General features: G+C 32.3%; 1 protein-coding gene across 1 annotated transcript in view; it reads right to left on the bottom strand.

Moving 5' to 3' along the window:
* Nucleotides 1–35: 35 nt before the first annotated feature.
* Nucleotides 36–25,988, bottom strand: part of LOC144971500 (centriole and centriolar satellite protein OFD1-like) — a 28,252-nt gene continuing 2,299 nt past the window's right edge. Inside the window, exons 2-29 of the mRNA XM_078912466.1 lie at nt 25,468–25,668; nt 25,036–25,104; nt 24,096–24,126; nt 23,201–23,308; nt 22,218–22,360; nt 21,932–22,021; nt 21,375–21,458; nt 19,123–19,229; nt 17,980–18,099; nt 17,593–17,666; nt 17,083–17,174; nt 16,565–16,642; nt 15,603–15,670; nt 15,297–15,340; nt 13,321–13,472; nt 12,261–12,372; nt 11,960–12,005; nt 11,152–11,437; nt 10,146–10,254; nt 9,745–9,870; nt 8,718–8,814; nt 8,215–8,339; nt 6,465–6,683; nt 5,659–5,777; nt 4,550–4,660; nt 3,818–3,862; nt 2,718–2,776; nt 36–1,750 (exon numbers count right to left, since the gene is read on the bottom strand). Coding sequence (XP_078768592.1) covers nt 1,717–1,750; nt 2,718–2,776; nt 3,818–3,862; nt 4,550–4,660; nt 5,659–5,777; nt 6,465–6,683; nt 8,215–8,339; nt 8,718–8,814; nt 9,745–9,870; nt 10,146–10,254; nt 11,152–11,437; nt 11,960–12,005; nt 12,261–12,372; nt 13,321–13,472; nt 15,297–15,340; nt 15,603–15,670; nt 16,565–16,642; nt 17,083–17,174; nt 17,593–17,666; nt 17,980–18,099; nt 19,123–19,229; nt 21,375–21,458; nt 21,932–22,021; nt 22,218–22,360; nt 23,201–23,308; nt 24,096–24,126; nt 25,036–25,104; nt 25,468–25,668 — 2,949 coding nt within the window. The 3' untranslated portion in view covers nt 36–1,716. The remainder of the gene's footprint in view (nt 1,751–2,717; nt 2,777–3,817; nt 3,863–4,549; nt 4,661–5,658; nt 5,778–6,464; nt 6,684–8,214; nt 8,340–8,717; nt 8,815–9,744; nt 9,871–10,145; nt 10,255–11,151; nt 11,438–11,959; nt 12,006–12,260; nt 12,373–13,320; nt 13,473–15,296; nt 15,341–15,602; nt 15,671–16,564; nt 16,643–17,082; nt 17,175–17,592; nt 17,667–17,979; nt 18,100–19,122; nt 19,230–21,374; nt 21,459–21,931; nt 22,022–22,217; nt 22,361–23,200; nt 23,309–24,095; nt 24,127–25,035; nt 25,105–25,467; nt 25,669–25,988) is intronic.

Raw genomic sequence — 25,988 nt, 5'->3', positions numbered from 1 at the left:
CATTAATACTAAAAAGACCACTTCCAATTTTAATCTTTTTTGGACAATACTTTTTTTATTGAATATGAATAAAATACATTAAAGTTAAAGTTAACAAGGCTTACTGACTAAAGGCCTCTTTTGACAAGATATTTAAAATGAAATAATTCAGTCCTTTTGGGTGGCATCATCATAGATTTCCTCAAGACCTCACCAGCCATGAGGAATATAGATATAGAGAAACGTTCGAGTGAATACAAGATTCCCAATTCTCCATATATTTAGGTAATTCAGTATATTTTTCAATCACCTGCTAAACTGAAAAAATTAGGTACGTAATATCATTTTACTGGAGTTCAGCGCTCAGACAGGGGTTGGTCAACGCGCTTGTGTAAAAGTTCAGTAAATTTTTACATCCTGAATTGGCAATCCCGTGAATAAATTGAGGGTAATAGTCTTTCTCAGGGAATGAAATGTAAAAATTGAGGCTTGAGTAGATATTGCCAATTGACTATCTCGACCTTACAACAGATAAACAAGCAAAATATTTTAATTCTTTCTCATTTTTTCTTCACTACCGATGAGGTTATCAGACTTTGGTCTTGGAATATACTTGATTTTGAAAATGGGTTTAACTTTATAATTAATTTATTTCAAATTAAAAGCTCGTTGAGATTACACATTATGTTTAGAAGATAGTGATGTCAGAACTAAACCGTACAAAAATATGGTTACCTTTGACCAGACATATTTTTCAATGATATCACAGAAACTTTGGAAAGTCAAAGACATAATTTATTTACAGTTGCATTTTACTACTCGCTATAATGTCCAGCAATAAAATTCATATTTTGGAGGAAAAAAAAGAGAATTTAAAGGATCCTCCTAGTCTTTATATTTACAATCATTGTAAGTCAGTCAATTCTTAACTTATAACTACAATATGTGCTATATAATATTGATATATTTAGCAAAAGTACTTTGACTTATAAATAAATATCTTATTTACACAAAATTTACAGCCGGTCGACTTTTAAAGGAGTAGATATATATCCTTATTTTATTACTGGATTCATTTGGCGGGGGAATAGTTTGTTAAAGATTAGCTATGACAGTCACATCATAGTCAAACCCTCATAAGAGTTTTAAAGACTGGCATTGGTGTGAGATAAAAATCTGAAAAGAAGTGCATGGAACTGGCAATCATAACAGTAAGAAAAATAACCTTATAACTACAAGGGTTGGTCCTTTGCCAAGGCAAGCAGATTTTTTGGGATGCCTATTCTTGTATTGTTATTTTCTACTTTGTTAGTTACTTATTCATATACACCTTCAGATTCCTATTTCAAAGATTCTTTAATATGGTTTGATTTCTGCCCATTTGTGAGCAAAAATGTGTAGTCTCGTTTTCAAAAAAATTTATGAAATAAAGAGGTTTTAATCTATTCTTCAGAAAATGATTATAAAAATACATACTAATACTATTCTAAAAGATGTTTTATGTCTAAAGTGTTTAACTCTAGTGTTTTATCCATTTATAACCATTGAATTCCACAGTGTTGTTTGGATTAAACAAATATCGAATTGTATTGCAATTTCAAGTTGATGTCTTTCGGTCATCTGGTTGAATGGTCTCAAACTCAAAGATGGAAAAGGCTAATTGGATCCTCAGTCATCAGTAAAAAATTTGGATGTAGCTCTTGTTATATAATTTCCGCAATCGACATCTAGGAACAATCACCATGAAAATCCATCATCACCATCTTGATCGCTGAGAAGATACAGAACAACAACAACAAAAAATGGTCATGAAGAATTACTACTATACCAAAGACTACATGAAATTTATAATTATTTTATTGTCCTTATCTGTTGAAATTAAATCTCCACTTTTAATGTTCTATTCATTGGTGTAGGAAGTGAATGGTTCCATGAGTTCCCTTTGCTAATTTATTTTCCCTCCTCCATCTGACAAACTAACTCAGGCGAATAACTTGTCAATAACTGTCACGGTAGTGTAATCTTTTAAACGTGTAGAGTAGGCCCTTGTGTCCACTCGGCAGTGATTGGATGAATGAGTTTTATTTGATGTGGTGGAAAGCACTTTGCGGCACTAAGTATTGACATAGGCTCCAAGGCCTTATGTTAAGTGGCCAGTGCATAATTTAAGAATTACAAAATATTGCTTTTAGTTGCTCAAATTTGAATGGTATAGGCATTACAACCAATACCATAGGTATTTAAATGGTGTATAAATAAAGAAATTAATAATTACCAATACTGCACATTATAACAGATGGTGTTATAACAAGGGACATGAAAGTATCCAACAACCCCCTTCACACACACACACACACACAAACACACGAGTCCATTAGGAGTGAAAAGTCATGATCATTCCAGTAACCTATAATTCGTTTTTAATGATGACATGACCAGAAAAGAGGAATTGAATTTCTCCCAAAGCACACAAGAGCAGATGACAGTTGTTGTTTGTTACATGAAATATACAAATTTGTCATTTTCAAAAAAACAGTCATTGGGAAAAAAAAAAAAGGATTTACGCATCAGCTTGAAAGCCAAAGTTTAGGAAATATTGTTGTTTCACTAGAATTTTATTCTGAGTAATGGATTTTGATTTTCACTTCTACTGAAAGGACTTTCTTATTCATTTGCAGCTATGAGAGAGTTAAAGCATTCATATTTCTCGTTTTATACCGCCAAGATGTTATACAAACCTTTTGTCATCTCCAACTCCTGACAGTTCATCGTTTTCTGATTGAGATGGAGTTTTTTCCTGATAGAAATAGAAAATTGAAACGAGATATATTCCATGATAAAGAATTTAAATGTTTTGGTGCTTCACTCTAAAGTTCAGACATATGCAATAAAGGAACATTAATTTTTGTTCAAACAACAAAATATATGTTGTGATTAATAAATATCTCTTTTGTACTAAAATCAACAAAAAGCGGGAAATCTTTGAATATCAGTTGAAATGGGGTCACTTAAAAATACCTGGATAAGCCTTTAAAAAAAACACATCGTAGCCTAAAATAAATAATTGGGCATTTAATAGCGCAATATCCACTAAATGTGCTCAAAGGTATCCCCAGCCAACAGCAACACTTAACATGTAGGATGAGAAAGAAACCTGTTAGGTGATATTACATTTTTTTCTGACAGAGATAAAGCTGTTAATGGTCAATTATTAATTTTACATCTGAGTGTGGTGAGAGAATGTGAGTAAAGAGTTTTTTCCAAGGACTGAACTATTTTTTGTTGGCAGCCTACACTACCAGTTCGAGTCTGGCATTTAGGGGCATATAAGTACAAAAAGCTGTGGTAAAACTAAAAGATCACTTCTTTGCTCTCTCGTAGCAAAACAAATATAATTTTTTTCGACTTTTATATTTTACGTAACTGACATAAAAATTAACAGCGACACTACACATAATTTTCTGAATGAAGAATTTCAGTTTTGTCAAAAAGGAAAATAAAAATCTCGAGCACATGAATTATGCTAGTGATATGAGTGCTCCCTGTCAGTTTTTGATTTTTAAATTATTTTTTTTTCGTTTTTTTGGTTTTTGTTTATTAATTAGAGCTTTTCAGGATTAGTTATTTACTTCAAGAAGCAAGCATTTCTAGTTGTACATTATGCTAGCTATAAGCAATTACTAAAATTATTTATATCACCATCTGATCTTAAATTAAATTAATTAATTTATGACTTTGGACTGCTCCAACAATAAAATTGTGATGTCTGTGCAACATTCATAGATGTAGACAGGGTTGACTAACTGACCAACAATTAACAAGCACAAAATATCCTCACCATGGATCCACCTCGTGACCAAGTATCTACTGTCTTCTTGGCCAACTGAATAGACAAAAAAAAGGTTAAATTATAACAAATACGATCATAAATCACTGCATACTTTTTCTTTGTTGTAGCATAGTCGAAGAATTTGAATCATTCATGCAAAAAAAAAAAATCCCTTCACCCCCATGAGGAAATTAATCATAGGCGTCTATTTCAAGAAAAGATTGAAATACCCATGCAGCACCACACAAGGCCAAACAACTTGCTCAAGACCACATAGTGTGGCATGGGTTATGTCAAACATAGACCCAAAAGATAACAGCAAAGACCAAATTGTGCCACGCATACAGAATAAAACAGTCGAAGATCAATGTCAATCTTTCATGCCATGAAAAAAAAAATGTCTGAACTCACAGGGAATTCAACTCATTCAAATTGCATGAAAATGGGGAGAGATTTTGAAATAAAACCAGAGGAGCCAGTATTCAGCCTCTCATGTGACTCTTGAGTACGGTACTCAACCACTAATGCTTATTTTGCAATGTTGCACGGCTCTGATGTCTAAAATATTTCAGGCTTTTTTCATCAGGAATGATTCTAAAGACAAATTTCTGCGAAAAATGAATCGAGGAAATCCTTTCTTTTTTTTTTTCAATTAAACACAAACAATCACATCTAACAACCAACAACTGACAAAACCAACCAAGTAATACAAAAGAGAGAAGTAAAGTGTTAAGCTCTAACCTCCTTTTCTTTATCCTTCTGTTGTTGCACCATGGCCATGTACTGTTTCATCACAGGGTCAATCTTCTCCTCAGTCTCTTGTTCCCTGGATTGTGCTTGCTGCTGTCTCTCCTAAAGGAAAATATAGAATTTAAATTCCCATATTAACAAATATGACACTCAAAATGACAACAACAACAAAGGGGCGAAGTGGCCGAGGGGTTAAGTAAGGCATTGCACTGTGATCTGGATGACCCGGGTTCGAGCCCCACTTCAGGCACTTTCGTTTTTTTCCTTGAACAAGATTATTAACCCCCAATTTGCTCACTTGGACAACATGGGTGATTCCTGTTGACATCAGACATCTTGTTTGATGAGTTATCTATATTCCTTTGTGGAATGCCTAGGCGACAATATCTTATGATATCATGGCGCAAAAGGCATAATTTTTATATATATATGTGTGTGTCAAATGCCAGAAAAGAGGAAGTTCAGGTCTTATGGAAGACATGTTGGTAAGTTTTTAAATAAAAATATTTTAAATACACAAAACCATTTCTATGCTAATGACACACTTTACACTTTGAAAAGCTTACTCGAAAACAGTTAGCGAATACTTTAGAGGCAATAAGCAGGAGATCTCCATTAAAATCCATTATGCGGCTATGTGGTCTTGGGGTATGACACTCGCTTTCGGATTGGCGCATAGTTGAGTCCTTGAAAAAGGCTCTTTACTCACATTCTCTCACCATACTCGGGTGTAAAATGATTATCTGGCCATTAACAGCGTTGTCTCTGTCCGAAAAAAATTATAATATCGCCTAACAGGCGTCATGTACCGTCCTAAAGTTTAAGTGTTGCTGTAGGCCAGGGACCCCTTGTAAAGTGCTTTGAGCACGTTTGGTGGATATTGCTCTATATAAAAGCTCGTATCAAAATAAATATAAAAAGTAACTCATTCTAGTTTAAACTTTTGGAAGAATATTATCGAGATTAATAAAATTGCTTTGAGCACCATTCAGAGCTACACATTTGGCAGTTCCATTAGTGCCATAAGTCGTAATTATTTGACATGAGACTAATCCTATTATAAGTTTTTGAAGCAGATTAGTGTATATTATTGTAATCACCTCTTCTGCACGTTTCTCTTCTTCCCTCTTTCGTTCCTCCTCTTCCTGCCTTCGTCTCTCATTCTCTTGTTGTTTTAGTCTCTCCTCCATTTCTCTCTGTCTTCTGTTGGCGTCTTTTTCTAATGAATCGTAGTTAAATGAAAAGAGTAAAGATTAAGATTCACCTTGTACAATTCAGAGGCTACATTAACAAGTCGAATAATGAGTGTTATCTTTGTCTTCCATATATCCAATCAATGTGTATTGATTGAATAAGTAAATTTCTATTCAACAGAGTAAAAAGTCTGATTAGAAAATTGTTGCTTCTATATTTAACATACACAAACTACATTCCTCACTGCTTTTCATTCTTGTTCCTAAGTTGTTTTACTTTGTTTTGTTGATTTTATTTCTTTTTTTTTTTTTTGGGGGGGGGGGGGGGGGGGGGGGGGGGGGGGGTTGCTTGTTTTCTTTGTTGTTTTTTTTAAAGTTATTTTTTGGTAATTTATTTGATACCTCCTTTTCTGTAGAAATGTTTTTAAATATAGAAATAAAGCATTCTTACTTAAAACCATCAAGAAGTTTTGATTTAAGATGGTGTTATTTCCAGTGACATGTGATTTTAGAGAACATTCTTCATCTAAGTTCAGCCACTATTTAAATTCCCTCCTGTCATAATTGGGGTTAAAAAGTTTTGGAATTGCCCAATTATTACTGTTCGATTATGATTACGTAAACAAATTTTCTTCATAAAAAAAAAAAAATCATTGTCATTATTTGAAGCTATTATGTTAAATTTATCCTGTATTCAAAGTATCAACAAATACCTTGTTCAGTTTCCTGCTCTAGTTGTTGTTTCCAGGCTGAATCCAGGGAAAACCCTCCTGACACTTCAACCTGTGGCTTGATAGGCACTGCTGATATTGGCTGCATCGTGTATGGGCTACTTTCTGGTGGTGATTCTTGGACCGCCTTTCGATCAACAGTTTCTGACATCTGACTGTTTCTTGGCTCACTTGCTACATTCCTTTCGGATGTTTGTTTACCTTTTATTCAAATACCGGGGGGGAAAAAAGGAATATATTAAATAATTGAAATAAGGCTAAACCTTTAAAATAGCTCCAAAAATGTGGTTACAAAGTTATAATATAAGTAGGATTGCACACTTGATCAATTTAATTATTAACTTTACAAATTAACTATAAATTAATGATTTGTCCCAACAGGAATAAATAACGGCTCAATGTGCAGTGAATCTAACATTTCGTTCACAACAAGGCCTTCTGGATTAACCCTTGACGTGCAACTCTTAATTTGAAAAAACAATACTATGTTCGAAATGCAACGTTCGACTTAAGTCAAAATGTAAACAAATGATCTTTTGGAGGCGAAATCTTCCTAGAGCGAAATCATAATAAATCATGAGTAGTTTTCCCTTATCAAGTGAGAATAACTGTATGGCTGACATTTCTTTGGTGTTATTTTTGCAATTTTGTGTGTCATGGCAACATTTCAAAATGGATTCTGATGATGAGGTGGGAAGGATATCAACACTATCATCAAGTTTATTCACTTATTAAATTATTAAACACATTCAGACAGTCTCCCACATGCATAATAATTCACAAAAAGGCAATGTTTTCATACTAAACCTATTTTTTGGCATATTAGAGAGCTTTCCAAGATGGTTGCCAAAGTCATGTGACCTAATTTGCATTTTCAGTTAAGTCGTTATGTTGGTTTGTCATACATTTAGGTATCCTCCAAGTTTCATTGAGTTTGCTTCATTATTTTTTTTTTCTTTATGAAAACCACCTAATTTAAATGAAATCCACAAAATCCCTCCGCACTGAGAGTCACATGAGGTGAAAATAACGTCGCACATTAACCCTCTCCTTACCACCTACAGCAAAATCATCACATTTGTTACAACACAATATACATATATTCTTATTCAGATTTATTTTGTACATCACAAACTTTGAAGAATAATCTTTGTTTAATTAATAATAACATAAAGTTGTTTTGTAGAGAGCTTGTTTGAGTTTAAAATATTAATTTTTCTGCTTGGTAAGCCTGTCATTTTGGGAAAATACTGAAAATCATCGGTAAGGATAGAGTTAAGGGTTAAAGATGCTATGTAAATCTAATGATTTCTAGGCAGGTCTGGACATGGTTTGATTCCAAATGAATATTTGCATTATTTCTCCCCTTAATTCATACAATGACACAATATCAGACATGCCATAGGCAACAAACAAAAAATGTGTATGTTGGGGGGAAATCCGAATTTGAGGGTGAAAATTTGTACCAACCCAACATGTATGAGTATGCCTCTTATTTATATGAATTGTCACTTTAAAATGCTTTATAATTGATATGGTGTTGTCCGTGGCCGAGTCATGTTTCCATTTCTGAGTAAAAATACTATATATTTTATCCTTTTTCCCAAATATTGTGGTTAACCTGGACGAAAAAATTCGGATTTGGCCAAACTTGGCCCATTAAAAATCTGTGTGTACTGATTAAATCTGTATGAATGGCAGGTCTGTTATAATGATAATTCTATCTACTCACCTTGGCTATGACTGTGACTGGATTCTGAGCCTGCCATGACAATGATACCAGGAGAACCGGGCCTCTGTTCAAGGTCATCCATAGTTATGGAACGCATTGCCACTCTTCTCTCCCCACCAATGTCCCTGAATATGAATATGTAAATGATATAAAGCAGTGAATGTTAACATTCATTAGTTTGATTTATAGCAGCTTTCACATTTTCACATCGCTCAAATATGGAGTGGGGCAAACAACAATCTATCTACCAATAATTTAGCAGCCGGGTTTAACAATAAATGTTTTTGTAGGCTTAATTCTTACCTCTTAATAATATTAATAATAGGATATATAGCTAGATACAGCAGTTCTCAAAGTGCTTATCAAGTCCAAAATAAAAAAACCCAAAAAAAATAAAGACTCAAATTTTTGAGACATCAAATATCACATCATGACCAAGAAAAATTTATTTCCATACCAAAATAAATGTAATATTTTGCACGTCAAATTAATATTTTACTTACGAAGCAGGTGCTTGAATGTCATCCCCAACGGCGGACAAATCCAAGGGTATGCTTGCACTCTGCTTGTTGGATTGGGTGCCGAGTTCAGCAAAACTATCTGTAAATTGTGAGGTTAAAAAAGTATGTCTGAAAACATATCTCTTCATACAGTGCCAAGTGACTACTTTCATTTCAGCAATAAAGTCTGCTACCAATTTTTCATTTTCATTTTTTCTTTTCAAAAAAGAAAACCAAAATTTGTGTCCTCTTGTTCTTTTCAATAATTATCCCTTTTGGTGTCAGTGCGATGAACCAAATCTTTTCCTCCTAGTTTATGAATATGAGCAAACATAAATCAACTATGTACCTGATAATTCATCTTTGTCCCATCTTGTAACAAGTACAAATATTATTATGCATTGTAACTGAGGGGTTGAAAATGACTCAATAATATTCCCAAATAATAAGAAAAATGTCATAAATCTTATAGTTTTGTAGTAGGGATTTTATTGCACCATTCATTATAAAAGTGAGTTAAAATTTTATCACATAAGTTCTAAATTGGTTTTCATTTCATGAAAAATGCACTGAAAAGACAGAGACAAAAAAAAGTAAGAAAAATCTACATTCAATGATGTGTCTCAAAGTCCACATTAACTTGTTTAATGTCCCATGTACATTCCATTTAAACAATTCATACTATATCATATCATACTTGGTGCGGCTATGTGGTCTTGTGGTATGACACTCACTTTCGGATCGGAAGGTCCTGATTTCGAGCCTCGCTCGGTGCATAGTTGAGTCCTTGAAAAAGAGTCTTAACTCACATTCTCTCCCCATACTCAGGTGTAAAATGAGTACCTGGCCGTTGACAGCTTTGTCTCTGTCCGAAAAGAATTGTAATATCGCCTAACAGGCGTCATGTTTCATCTACATGTTACGTGTTGCTGTTGGTCAGGGACCCCTTGTAAAGCGCTTTGAGCATATTTAGTGTATATTGCGCTATATAAAAGCTCTTTTTTTTTTTAAGCTCATCATATAACATTACCATTGAGCTCAGGAGAAGGCCTTCTCTGTTTCTTGTAAGGTGTGGATGACATGGGATGTTGTTCGTAAGGGATCGGACTGTGATGAGAGTATTCTGAAGCAGCATTCAATTGAGCAACTCTTACATCTAAAACACAGAAAGAAAAAAAAAAAATTATTCGTTTCATGTGTCAGTTCCTTTTTGTCTTCTTTACATCCAAATGAATGTTATAAAATAGTGGCTTGATCATACTAACGTGTCTGTTATTACTATTCTATTGGTAGATAGTTTTCCAATCTGGTTTTGTTAGTATCTCACCATCTGTAAAAACACAAAAATAAAGGATCCGAACCATAGATGACGGTAAGTAGCCTTTTAAGCCATCTAATCAACATGCATTTATTTGTAAAGTTCAGACTTACTACTTTGCTTGTGTGTGACAGGGGTGTGTTGATTATCAGCAGAATCAATGGGGACAGCATGAATGTTGGTCATTCTATGATGGAAGTCACTGTAGGCCCTCTCTAGTGTCTGCAAAAACAAAATATGTTCATGAATGGATATGATATGTAATGTAAGAGCAAGGTAGCTAATTCAAGATGAAAAAAAATGAAACTCTACATCAAGAGGTAATGATTTCAAGGAAATTTCAAAGATTACACCCCCCCCCCACCCCCTTCATGATCGTCATTAATGAAACAACATGACCGGAAATAATGGTTCGTATTAATTTTTTTTTTTTTTTGGTAGGATAGGGGGGGGGAACTGTTTGTTTTTGTCATGAAGAGAGATAAAGCACCGTTTCATTATACTTCTAAAAGGAAACCTAGATGATCTTCAATGCAATTGAAAGCAAGTTAATCACTGATATTACATTTTTTCTTAAAGAAAAATTCGATAATAATATTTATGGTTTTACGTTTTTAAGGGTTTTACTGTACTTTCGACAAATTTAGGTCAAAATGTGAAAATTAAAAAATTCTAGATTTACTGCTGAAAGCACACGAGAAAAAGAAAGACAAATGGGAATGGTTCAAAAATCGAATAGATGTAAATTCCAAGAGCACACAATCAGTTACTGAGTTGAAATCACCTAAAAGTCTCACCCAAAACAAGCACAGGATCCCACAAAGAGGAATACACCCAAATGTTTACAAACCATTTTATAATTTTTTTAAAAACAAACATAATTCATAAGCGAGAGATGTTTTACAAGGAAAAAAATGTCATTTCCCAAAGCTAATACTACATATTTGACTGTTTCCTCTCTCAGACAAGGACTCTGGGTCAGGACAAAACCAAGTGATACCATTCCAAGACAAAGACAGAAAGCAACTCAAAAAATTTATATAGAGAGGTGGAAAACAAAGCAAACGACACCGCCCAGAATTTAAAGATAATTCTCTTCCAGACAAAATGAAAACCTACATGAGCCTCCTTGTCTAAATTCTTGAGTCTGTATTTGGTTTGAGCAATTATATCACCAGAATCCATTGAAGAAGCATCATCATCCAGCAAGTCCCCTCCATAACCTCGGGACACGATAGCAGGGACATCAAAGTCTACATCATGGTAAACATCTTTGGCATCCATGTCAAAACGATGATTTCTTGCCACAACATCGTCCGCTGGCAGTCTAAAAGCCACCGATGGTCTTACACCTGAAGCGCTGTGTTCATCTGCAAGTGATCGTCTGGAGTCATTCATTGCAGCTCTGAAAGCAACCACATGATAAAATATTTAAATCAGGATATAACTCCGGATTAATGACTTAATTTTTCAACTTATGAACACCAATATGATAATAAATTGAATAAATACAAATCCTATGAAAATCAACAATTTCTTTCAAGGCTAAATTTATCTTGTTAGCACAGCTAGTCTATAATCAGCTTCATAATTGTTAAGACAACAATATTATTTGTATCATTATCATCATTATTGTGAATATTTTATTGTTATTATTTTAATCAACAATGTTATCTCCATCATTATCATTATTATTATTATTATTATTATTATTATTATTAATATTATTATTATTATTATTATTATCACTATTATTATTATTATTATTATTATTATTATTATTATTATTATTATTATTATTATTATTATTATTATTATTATTATTATTATTATTATTATTATTATTATTATTATTATTATTATTATTATTATTATTATTATTATTATTATCATTATTATAGTTCCATCATTATCATTTTCATCTTACCCTGAATCCTGATCTTTGGGGTTTCTGTATACCTCGTTATTCAATGCTGTTTGAAAGGTGGAAGAAAAAGAATATTTCAATTGTCAATCAAAAAAGACCTTGCTTTAGATTTAAAACACAAGAAATAGAAAAATTACTTAATATGAAGACAATTATAACTGAATTGAAACTAGAAGTTCTTTAATCACAAATCACCCTGTAACATAATCTTATTTCATTTTACACCGAAGTTCAGAAAGGAAATAACTATATTATGTGACAAATCCCTGTAAAACGGATCTGTAAAATAATCAAACATTACCTTTATTTGTCATGTGAAGATGTTGTCTGAGGTCTACAACCTCCCGGTTCATGTCCTTCATCTGAAGAGTTTGTTCCTCAAAACGCTGCAAGAGGTCCTTGTTGCGATCGAGCTGTTTCGAGAGTAATTATAATTTTATTAGTCTGGATTATCATATGCATACTTGTTTAGTTGTTACTAATATGCAAATAATAATAATAATAATAATAATAATAATAATAGGAATAATAATAATAATAATAATAATAATAATAATAATAATAATAATAATAATGATAATTATAAAAATAATAATTAATAATAATAATAATTAATAATAATAGTAATAATAATAATAATAATAATAATAATAATAATAATGATAATAATAATAATAATAATAATAATAATAATAATAATAAGCTGGACAATTACAGAAGACATTGGTACTTGAATAATAATGATAATGATAATAATAATAATAATAATAATAATAATAATAATAATAATAATAATAATAATAATAATAATAATAATAATAATAATAATAATAATAATAGTATGATCTTTATTGTCCATAATTCATTGTTTAATTTACTAAGTTCGAAAGTAAACACTCTCATTTACTGGTACCAACACATATACAATTTCAAATTAAATTTAACAAATTTTGTTCATTAAAGCTCGAATAAATTATGAAAAAGAATTTAAATTTCAATTCAATCAATAAAGATAAATGATAGAGACATTTTGGATTGCCCCTTTCCTAATAGCCTGGGTGAGTGATGAATTTGACATAAAAGCAAAACCTTCACCATACTTCAGTTCAAAATCTTCCCTCGATCAAAATGTTGAGAAAGGTCTTAAACAGTCGAACAAAGTACTTATTATTTTAGACATTGTGAATTGATCTCAAAAACTACATATATTCATTAAAGGCTTTACTTCAGAGGTTGATAACAAAATAACATCAAGTGCATCAGTATTTTATCTTCATAAAAAGACAACCTAGCATATTCTCTATGATAAGGCTGAGCCAAAATTCTTTCTTTATATATTTTATTTTTATTTTGTAGTTTACCTCTTCTTTCAATCTCGCGTCCAATAACTGTTTTTGCTGTGTGAACACTACTTGCTCTTGCCTAAGTTCTTCCTTGGCTCGTTCAAGATCTCTCTGTAACATGAGGCACTCAGGAGATGGACGGCGTAATTCTCTAAGTAATTCCTCCTGTCCTGAGATATCAATGTATGAAAACATTAAATAGCTATGACTAAAATATCAAATTACAGACTAAAGTCGCATTTCTAAATCAGTTTATATAAACAGGGTTTTAAGGCCTACAAAATGCAGGTAGATCCTTTTTTAATTTATGTATTGCATTCAGTGAAATGAATTACATGATTAGTTTAACAAACTTTATTTCAAAATGTCACATTGAAATTTCATTTAATGATTCTAAAAGTGATCATTTTATCTTCCTCTATGTTTTACCCTGAAAATAATTTGTAATTTCAAATAACCAGATAAGCGACTCCGTTTCAGGGAGTTTTCAATTTTGATTAAATGGAAACCTCTGTGTAACCTTTGTACATCATGTTAGATAGAATGGCTAAATGTAATCCATTGGGTTCGAATGGAGGCTCACTGGAGACTACTGATCCTTTGGGGTGAATTAAGTGGCTTTCTCACGTAAAAAGGCTTGTGGGTTTATTATTTTTTAGAACCATTGGGGAAAGTTGCTTGTAAAAAATTAACGATTGTTCTGAATACAAGGACACAAAGATTGATAAGTCTTTTAGCATACTTAAATAATTTCACACGTTCACTTTGATAGCTGAAGTCTTTACAAAATGCGATTTGATTCAACCCTTTAAATATATATCATCTGAAACAATGTTTTTCTGTGGTGTGTTGGACAAAGCTTCTAAATGTTTTAATCAAAGCCACTGCTTCATTTCTTTCACAATTTCAATTGGTGGAGAAACTTTATTTGTCGTCTTGAGAAGATCTCATGTTAACAATGATGGGGTTTGTTGGATATTTCACTGCTGATTTCAACATTTTAATCAATATTGACAAAGTCTTCCAATGATGTCATTGAGCCTCTTGAATTTCCCAGCCTTGAGAAGGGTGTCACATGTTGATCATGAGATGGGACCTTTTTCATCAGTCCTATGGAAGCTTGAATGTCAAAAAGCAGTTTGGAATCATATCCGATGCAACCGTTTTTCAAGTCTTTTTTGATGAAATACATTGAAGACTGAGATGTAGAAGTTTGCTGCAGATCAGTTGATTGATAAACAAACATTTTCATTGGTCCACACCATGAGATATCATCATTGACCGAGAGCTTGTTTTTTGTTGGATTACACTTTAGTCAATGGTTATATGATGAACATGTACATCTTTAGAGGAAAAATCAGGATCTTGATATAAATGAGCTCTGATAAAATTTATGCCAATATAGAATATCTTCATTTGATAATAATATATAAGTGAAAAACAGGACTTTGGTACAGAGCAAGTGCATGTGGGTATTGATATAGCGGGCTGTATTCCATTACTATAGTTTTAGAAAATTTTCACCTTGCACCCTTAAATTGGAAATGCTGCTTTTTTTTTTTTTTTTGCTTTTTTTTTTTTTTTGTTGTTGTATATTTTCAATAATTTAACAATCCCCAGGATCAACTATTGTAGAAAAATTAATAAATGTAATCTTATCTTATCTTACTAAAGGCTTAATAGGAATTATCCTTTAAATGCCTTATACAATAGTTTATAATTACAGAATCTCATATAGCTTGTATTGTATCATTCACAGACCGTTTTACACAACTTTGAATGTCAGGAAAAATGTATCAATCGAAAAATACTATCATAGAATACTGGAAATTGAAAACTGGTCAAGATCGAATGAATTATAAATGTACAAAGTTCATAGTACAATGAAATATTAATGACAAAAATAACCATGAAAGCAACAACGATAATAAAGCATACATTAGTCTCTGATAAATTTTGATTTTATATTGTTTCAGATGTAATATGTTACTTACTGCCTCGTTCACGTTCATTCATTGATAAAACTTCAGCAAGGCGCCTGGAATTTAAAATAAATACAGGTAGAATGAAATTGTTAGTACTTAGCTAAAGAAAACTGATAACTTACAACTCCCCACGCCAACCCCCTCCAAAAATTTTTTTTTTCTTTTTTAATTACATATTCCAGGAAATGCAACAAAGTTGTCAATGTCTCCTTTACAAAACTCAATATGTTGGAATTCCAAAGATATCAAACTTATACAAAGAGAAAATGACAAAAAGTTTACTGCATAAAGAAAATATTTAAAAAGCATTCTTACGTTCTAACAGTCTCTAGCTCATTTCTATACAAAATCACTTGTTCTTTAAGGGTGCTGTAGTCAGACATCTGAAATGACAACATTAAAGGGTTCTCAACAAACAAAATAAGAAAGTGTATATCCTACTTGTCTTAAATACATGTTTCTCAAAGCTTTGATTTACTCCAAAGCGTTGCATCTTAAAACTACTGCAATTGCTATTTTAAAAAAAAATTATTTCAAACAAACACATGTGATAGATGGATAAAAGTATTTGAGGCGACAAGATTCCCATGCCCTAAAGTATCAAGAGCTAATTTTAGATATTCCACCTGATATTCAAAGTCAATCCTCATCTGAATGAGCCAGCCAATCATAATGCTGACTACTTGGGTCAATATATAGATAGTATGCGCTTGGCTTAGAAGCTCACAACATTGCCATCCGGAAGTATAACGGACCAGCACACAAAACTCTGTGTAACCATGAACTTTTATAGTCTGTATAGTACAGTTTAGTGATAAGTACTCATAAACGTGGATGGCAAAAAACAATAACAAAGACCTGAGTGACGTCATCTTCGTTCTATCTATATATTTATAAAGCTTAGCCTATTGTATAAAAGCTATTATATAAAAGCTCAATTTTTTACAATTTTTTTTGTCGACCTAAACTCAAGGCCAAGAGCTGCCATTGTACAGGAGTGAGCGTTTAAGAATAAACGTTATTATAATTACTAGAATAGCCCTGGAACCATCTTACCATTTACTTGTCAGCATACATTCGTGAGATCTGCATTGTGGTAATTTAAAATATTTATAACCCAAGACAAGGTCCACAGTGCAAGTGTTCATTATAAGAAATGTTTACCATGTTGTGTTGCTTATGATGGGCCGACAATGACAGTTTAACAATATCCAAGTCATGTTTATTACAACTGTGAAAAAATAAGAAAGAATATTTTCTTTCAGAATTATACTCACATCTCTGAGTTTTGCATTTAGATATTCATTGTTCTTTGTAGCATTGATCTCTTTGTGCTTTGCCTCTGATAAAAAGGTCTGAAATGGAGAATGAAATCATTTCCACCAACACATTCTATTTCATGAAAAGTGGCTTCAATTAAACGATAGAGGATAAAAGGCTTTTTCTTTTTAGTTAAGACAAAATTTAAAATAAATGAACATATATATAGTGCCTCTTCTTTTCAGCTACATCATTGCTCCACTGAGATATCACACTTTTTAAAAATTAAAAATCTCCCTTACTACTACTGGTGCAATCCAACTAGCGACAACTTTCATTGCTGTCATTTTCAACAAAATCTACATGTATGAATAACAGTAATTATGTTAGTTACAGAACAAAGCTTGACTAGTAACTGCTATGAGTAAAGAGCAAAGGATACATGAATGAATGAATGAAGGAATGAATGAATGAATTAATTAATTAATTAATTAATTAATTAATAGACTGGATATAATCAGATAATGGAACATACCTCAAGCTCATTTACTCTATGAGTTTTATCCCTCAGATCGTCCTTGACCTGTTGAAGACGTGCCTTCTCTTCACACACAATTCTCTCTTGTTCTTTAAAAATAAACAATATTTACAATCTCTTCACACACAATTCTCTCTTGTTCTTTAAAAATAAACAATATTTACAATCTCTTCACACACAATTCTCTCTTGTTCTTTAAAAATAAACAATATTTACAATCTCTTCACACACAATTCTCTCTTGTTCTTTAAAAAAAAAAAATATTTACAAACATTTTAATTGGTGTATAACTCTTTATATTTTTAGTCCTACCAACCCACAGCTCATGACAAGATCGGGAGAAAATGCAAAAGAGCATTGTGAATTTTTATTTTTTAAATTTTTAATTCAAGAACTACTTTACTTGAGCTAAACAAATTGGAAATATGTGCTATTTTAAATTATAATAATATTCGGTTTTTCAAATGATTATTTCATTTGCTGTAAAGCAATATAGATTCCACCTACCTTTCACTGTGGATTCTCTCACTTCCACATTCTGAATTCTCTCAATAAACCGGGCTTGCTGGTCAAGTTTAAATCTAAAAAAAGAAAATGTAAAGGACTTTTTGACTTTTTGAATCGGAATCAAAATGAAGACATAGGGTCCGTGATTAATGGGAATAAACAGTGAGCCAAATTCAGCATGACTGAATCGATCAGGCTTGTTTGACACGGTATTCTGTCACAAATGTCTAAGTGAATTACAGTATTTTTCAATATCTTCAGCCTTAGCACATGCCATGCTATGAAAACTCAAATAAATAATTGTTCTATAAACCGAGAATATTAATCAAACTATGACTAAAGAGGTCACAAATTTGAATGTTTGGAGGGGGAAACACGAAACCTTACTGGGCCATTTCATTTTGAAGCTTCTGCTCGAAAGATGTTTCTCTTTGTTTGATTTCTAGTTCCCTTCTGCGTAGGTCGTCCTCCTTGTCTTTCACTCTGTCTTCTGCCAGTTTCTTTTCCCTGATAAAAGATACAAAGAAAGTAACAATACAAACATTCCAAAATGAGATGATGATGATGAGATATTTGAGAGATGATGAAAATGAAGTGATGATTGATGTGATTGATGATGGATGATGATGATGATGATGAGATGATGATGAGATGATGATGATGATGATGATGATGATGATGAGTGATGATGATGATGAGATGATGATGATGATGATGATGATGATGATGATGATGATGATGATGATGATGATGAAGATGATGATGATGATGATGATGATGATGATGATGATGATGATGATGATGATGATGATGATGATGATGATGATGATGATTGATGATGATGATGATGATGATAGATGATGATGATGATGAGATGATGAGAGATGATGATGATGATGATGAGATGATGATGATGATGATGATGATGATGATGATGATGATGATGATGATGATGATGATGATGATGATGATGATGATGATGAAGATAATGATGATGATGATGATGATGAAGACGATGATGATGATGATGATGATGATGATGATGATGATGATGATGATGATGATGATGATGATGATGATGATGAGCAGTTTCAGAGTGATGAAATATTTACAATTCCTTCAACCAAACAATCATTAATGAAGATAACAGCTGATTGAATAAGAATGAAATATATTATGTACAAATATAATCTTAAAAACATTATGGTGTACATTGTTTAACAATGATTAAATAGAATGAGCCAAACTAAGAGAGTATTCTTCAACTTACCACTCTGATATTTAATTGGTTATAAACTATACAGAATTTAATAAGTAACTACTACTCTGAGTAAACCAAATGTCCATAGCAATGATCTGGCAACATGTCACTCAAATAATACACATTGCCATTGTTGTCATCATCATCATGACATGAATATAATACAAAAAGGGTATCAAGTACTGATAGTTTGAGGTTTGAAACAGTGCCAGGTTATTTTACTAAAGTATGCAAATTAGAGGTAAGTATAAATCAGAATTTTACACCACCTTTTGTTCACTTCTGCTTCCCGTTTCACTTCAATCTCACGCTGACGCACAGCTTCAATCTCTTCCAAAACAGACTGTCTCTGGGCATATGTTTCCCTCTCTTGTATCTGGAGAATAGAAATTTATTACACCCTTTCATAGCAATAACAAAATCTATGACCGTTTCAATCCTTATAATCAAGAGTGGTGCATGAAAATTACAACATTTTGAGAAGTCAAAGAGAATATTAGGCTGTGGACTGTAAAAAATTGAGCTTTGAGCTTTATATAGCGCAATATCCACTAAATGTACTCAAAGGGCTTTACAAGGGGTCCCTTGTCAACAGCAACATTTAACATGTAGGACGGGACATGACGGCTGTTAGGCGATATTACAATTTTTCTGACAAAGACAACGCTGTTAACGGCCAGGTACTCATTTTACACCTGAGTACGGTGAGAGAATGTGAGTAAAGAGCCTTTTCCAAGGACTCAACTATGCACCGAGTGCGAGGCTCGAACCCAGGACCTTCCAATCCGAAAGTGAGTGTCATACCACTAGATCACATAGCCGCACAAAAAAAGCAATGTACAAAAATGAAAAGAACATCTTCAAAACAGAACAGAATACCAAAAACGTCATTTTTCAAGATCAAAATCCTTCTTCAGCCAATAACAAACAAAAAAAGTTAAAATGGAAGCAAATCACTTAAAATATGGACACATCAAAAGAGTATTAAGCTTGTCTTTGTGCGGCTATGTGATCTTGTGTATGACACTCACTTTCGGATCGGAATGTCTTGGGTTCGAGCCTCACTTGACGCATAGTTGAGTCCTTGGAAAAGGCTCTTTACTCACATTCTCTCACCGTACTCAGTGTTGTCTCTGTCGTAAAAATTTGTAATATCGCCAAACAGACGTTATGTCTCGTTCTAATTGTTATATGTTGCTGTTGGTCAGGGACCCTTTGTAAAGCGCTTTGAGCACATTTAGTGGATACTGTGCTATATAAAAGCTCTATTTATTTTTTTTGTTTGTTTTTGTTTTTGTTTTTAGTCTTGTCAGCAAATATGAAGTTGATATGTCGAGTGTTTGGCATTTGATTTTTTTTGTTAAGCTAATATATATTCATTTTTGCTTATTACATTTTGACAAGTAATGATTTGCACATTATGAGAATTATTTCGTAAATGACCAACTTTTCCCTTGTGACGCAAATAAAATTATTCTGCTTCCCTATAATTTGGCTCTCAAGAGAAACTTGTTATGGCTAATATTGACAGCATGTCAGCAATCAGAAGTCGAAAATAAATAACAGCTAAAGTTAAGGGTTAAATAAGAGTGGCTATAAGGTCCAGGATTCAAATACTGTTCTGTGCGATAAGAGCATAGTTGGGTCCTTAAAAAAGGCTCTTTACTCACATTCTCTCACAGTTTTCAAGAGTAAAATGAGTACATGCCCCTTAACAGAGTTGTTTCTGTCCAAAAAAAAAAAAGGAAATATCGCCTTATAGGCATTACGTCTCATCCTAGATGAGTTGTTGCTTGTCAAGTGCTTTGAGCAAGTTTAGTGGATATTGCATGATATAAATGCTCCATTTTTTAATTATTCTTTTTAGAAAAACCACTCATTTCATTCAGACCAAAAATGTCATAAATAATAAATCCAACAGATCCAATATGTTTGAATGGCTCATCATAAATAAGTAAATGTCAACAAAGGTGAAAGTTTTTGCCCATGTCATGTTTACAAAAGTAATAACAAGCCATGATTGTTAAGTACAAATCTGAGTGAGCTACACGACTTTGATTACTCTTTGTGTGGCCCTATCTATCACAAAGCACAAACTTTTGTTTTTATTTAATCAGATGTATAACCAAGTACACGAAGATCAACTCAAGGATATTTGTAAGCCCACCATTCAATGAGTCATTTAATCATTTGTCATTCAAAAATACATTTCATCCAATAAGTTTTTGTTGAGAAATATCGACATCATTTTGTAGTCAAATAGTATTACAATGGATTGCAATTTGTTTAAATCCCACCATAGGAAGTGCAAAATTAAGTCCTTGTAAAAGGCTCTTTACTCAATTTCCTTTTTCCTCACCATAAGAGGAATAAAAATGAGTTCCTGTCAGATAACAGTGTTGTCTCTGTCAGAAAGGAAATTATCCAACACGTTCCGGCTAGGAATCCCTTATAACTCATTTGAGCATGTTAAGTGGATTTTGTGCGACAGAAAATCTCAAGTTTTTAAAAAGCTACTTACATCTGTCTGCTGTTGCAATCTCTCCATTGCATTCCTCTCCCGTTGAACAAGAGCATCATTTTTGTCTCTATACATTCTTTCCAACTAAAAAATATAAATATTTGGAAAATATTAGGAAACTGAATTTACAAAAAGTGAAGCTGAATGAGGTCTGCTAAAAATGAGGACCATGGGTCAAAATTTTCATGATCAGCTTCATCAGCGAGCAATGACACTCCAAGTCAAATTCCTGTAACTGCATGAATCTCATAGCTATGAAAATGATGATAATTATGATAAACTTGATTGTAAAAAATAATAAACATTATATAAAACATTATATAAAAAGTTTGATATATCTACATACTTTGCTGTTTCCCTATACTTTTCAAGGCTAGTAAATAATCGTGATGAGTTACTGTGAGTTGTCATGGTAATATCTGGACAATTTCTAATGAAGTTGAATTTAAACTTGAATGAAGATTTACCATTTAAAATGCTCAATGACAAAATCAATTATTATGCAGAAAAGTCAATTGGTTCATTAAAGAAGAAGAAAAAAGATTAAATTCAATTACATCTCTCCTTGCTTGTTCAAGGGCTTTTCGGCTTGCTTCTTTCTCTTCCATTTTGAAAGTGGAAATCTCTGCATCTCTCATTCGTGCCAACTGTAACATATCAGACAGAATCGATAATGATTTAGTCATCTTATCATAAAATTGAAATTCATACACAAAGGAACATTCACTAACAATTCTACAATTTTTCGAAGTTAAATTATACTCAGGAAAGAATAATAGCCAGTGTTTTCATCTTTTATAAACATGTATATAGCTTGACAAAGAAAATTTCAAAAGTGCCTACCTCCATTTTGAGTTGTGTGTTGTACCTATCCTCAAGCTGATGTTGAAAATCCAAAAGTCTTTGCTCTGCACCAGCTTTCCCTGATCGGAGGAACTCATCTCTTTGTGAAGAATAATATTTGTCTACATCTGATAACTTCTCGTCTAGGAATAAATGATAGAAAATTGAAGTATTGAAAACACCATCAATAATAATAATAATAATAATAATGATGATAACAACAATAACAATGATGATGACAGCAACAACAACAATAATAATAATAATCATTATTATTATTATTATTATTATTATTATTATTATTATTATTATTATTATTATTATTATTATTATTATTATTATTATTATTATTATTATTATTATTATTATTATTATTATTATTATTATTATTATTATTATTATTATTATTATAATTAGAAGAAGAAGAAGAAGAAGAAGAAGAAGAAGAAGAAGAAGAAGAGGAAGAAGAAGAAGAAGAAGAAGAAGAAGAAGAAGAAGAAGAACAAGAAGAAGAAGAACAAGAAGAACAAGAAGAAGAAGAAGAAGAAGAAGAAGAACAAGAAGAAGAAGAAGAACAAGAAGAAGAAGAACAAGAAGAAGAACAAGAAGAACAACAAGAACAAGAACAAGAAGAACAAGAAGGAGAAGAACAAGAACAAGAACAAGAACAAGAAGAAGAAGAAGAAGAAGAAGAAGAAGAAGAAGAAGAAGAAGAAGAACAACAACAACAACAACAAACAACAACAACAACAACAACAAATAAGGTTAAAGGGTTTTAAAAACTTAAAATAAATTATTCTGATGCATTAGTCTGACTTAATATGGTAAAAAAGGGTCTGACAAACTTAAATTGGAGCAGTCATTTGTATTTGTTATCAAACCATCATATTTTTGCACATTAGAAAAATTGACAGCAGGGCACTGACACAGCTGCACTCTGCATAATGGGACTCTATATTAATATGAAAAAAATGTATAATCACCTAAAGGTGTTATGGGACCAACTTTGATCAGATCTGTTTGACATGACACTGTGTTGCTTGAATTGGCGTGGAGAGCCGAAATTTCTGACAATAGTTGCCATAGGAAACCTGAGAGAGAATGTGTAATCAAAAAGTTGATGAGGATTAGCATGAAAACAAAATTCATATGATTATTTCTCAAGCAACATTTCAATTATTTGACTGAACAACTTTTTTACCTCTTAATGGAAAATGCAAGCTTATCGTATGTGAAAACCAGACATTTTCATAATAAAACTATTTTTTTCATTACAAAAAGGAATTGGTGAAGTAAAAAAGTAAAAAAGGAATTGTGCGGGAGCTTGCGTCATCCATCTTAAACACAGCCATCATAAACTACCAGCCTGTTTCTTCCCAAAAAGTTATGACCCTTGCTGAAAGAAAAAGTGAACAGAGAGGTGTTTTGGAAAGCACTCTGTACTATTATTAACATATTTATTTTAATATCATACTTTATACTTATAATACTGAATACATCTCTAACTCACGTTCTTTTGCCTATGATCACCATTTTCTGAATTGCAATCTTTGAAAATAAGCAAGGCATAATGATTCCATAATCAGGGATAGCAGCAATTATTCTCCACAAATCCTTTGACATTTTCCTGGATAAATCAAAGTATTTTTAAGGTCTATATGAGCCCCTGTCAAATAGTAATTTTTGTACCATTCGACACAAAGCGATATCAATATTGTTATTTTGAATAGCAGTAAAACCATTCAGTTTTCACCAATTTCTATGGGTTAATTATAGAAAAATATTCAATTATGTGTGATTTCAAGCCCTTTAATAAATCGCATAGATCCACCCTTTTCCTCAATAGTAATCACTAACTTTTTTGACTGTACAACTTACCTTTTCTTTTGTCAGGTCTTGTTTGGGAGCTCTGAAACGAAATGTTTTCAGTGACAAAATGACAGGGGTGTTTCAACATTATAACATGTTCAATATTATCTGTTGAATTTTAAATAGGTTGGTATTGCAAAATTCATCAAACTCCATATTATTGAAAATGTAAAGAAGCAAAAAGTCGGTCTAGCTAACAAATGGCCGTAATAAGATATTTTAATTGGCTATTGAAGCAAGGGAAAAACACAAAATGTCTGTACACTTTAGAATGCAAATGTTGCTATCCAAAGCCCGAAGGAAAAAATAATCATAAAATAGAATGGAAGCTTCAATTCAATTTACAAGGACAAATGATGTGGAGGTTTCCGGGTTTTTCCCTTTGTTGCGAAATTACAATGAATGAAACACTACAGACGTCTTTAGTGTCTCATTCATCGTTTATTATTGAAAGAGGAAACCTGAAACGTCCAAATCATTTATACACTTTAGCATCTTAGTCACAAAAAGAAATAAAGAAATAAATATGATGTAAGTAAAATGACTGAATTCAAAAACTTTCTTTAACACAAATTCCTACAATATGTAATATTTCCTATTATTACAGTATGATTTTATTTTTAAAATATATTATTTCTTGCTATGTAATTGCCACTCCTAACTTTATGCTATGGATGGCCACTAGCCAACAACTTCAAGCATGATCTGGAACCATCAGATGAGTGATTAATGAAAGAGTGGTGTCCTTGGTGATGGTATTTTACACTTTTGCTTACGATCATAGGAAGCTAGTACGTAAAGGTACATTCCTCAGAATTTGCACTGTATGAAATAGGAATTCGGTTCCATTTCCTAACGGTAGCATAGATTAAAATTTTAGATGTGTAATGAACGTAACATAGCAATGGAAATGCACAATGTAAATTTTTATAATTTTTATTTTACTTACAAGTCTTTGGAAGAGTCTGGAATGGGGACTTATGTTGAGCAGCTTTAAAAGGTCTGGAGTGTCGAAATTCTAAGTGGATTAAACAAGAAAAGCACTTATATAGACATTGAGATATAAATAAGAATCTGATCCTTCTTCAATAATCAACAGTAAAAGAAAGATTGGAATTTCAAAATAATTTTTTTTTAAACTATTCATATTGCTGAGTTACTTAGACTGATGACATTGGTTGAATGAGGATGGAATTAAAAACCTCCTTACTGACAAAAAAGAAAGAAACAAAGAGAATTGACACTCAACAGACATATAATGGGGGGGGGGGGGGAGAGAGAGAGGGGAGGGGAGAAAAATGTTGTTCTTCAAATTAACTCAATTTGCTTTAGTGTAGAGCGTACTGTATATAACACAAAATTGTAATCCTCGATACAATACCTTATCTTGACTAAGTCCACATTCTGGAAGGAAAACACTGAGAGAATATTCATATTCACATGATCGTAGATGATTAGCAACAAGGCTGTTTGAAGCGCGATGAAGCAATGATCCTTCTTCGGGGATCTTTAATTCTTTAATCGACAAAGGATCTTGAACACTCTGTTTTAATTCTGTTACAAGACTGTTTCGCAGTTGAGTCTGAAGAAGAATAAAATCACAAATCATTTAATTCATAAAGTGTCTAGACGATTTTAAATCTTTTTTGGATAAAAGCCTTACCACCAATAAAAAATTTGGCCCCCAAAATATGTTAAGATTTTCCTTCTTTTAAAAACCAAATGTTATCAATTTTATCATTCTGTAACTTTGTTACACCATTTCCTATATGTTCATTGCTTAAATTGCTCCTTTTGGTCTTTGAGAAGAAACCAATTTTTAAAAGTAAAAATAACTCAGGCAGGATGCCTCAAATTCGAATGCGTCCCAAATGCAAACGCTTAACAGTTGGTCCACTGAAT

The sequence above is a fragment of the Berghia stephanieae genome, chromosome 4 (genome assembly GCF_034508935.2).
Source record: "Berghia stephanieae isolate SIO BIC M18660-M18661 chromosome 4, UCSD_Bste_1.3, whole genome shotgun sequence".
NCBI classification, from domain to species: domain Eukaryota; kingdom Metazoa; phylum Mollusca; class Gastropoda; order Nudibranchia; family Aeolidiidae; genus Berghia; species Berghia stephanieae.
The sequence above is the reverse complement of the archived record's forward strand: the minus strand, read 5'-3'. Positions and strand labels throughout refer to the sequence as shown.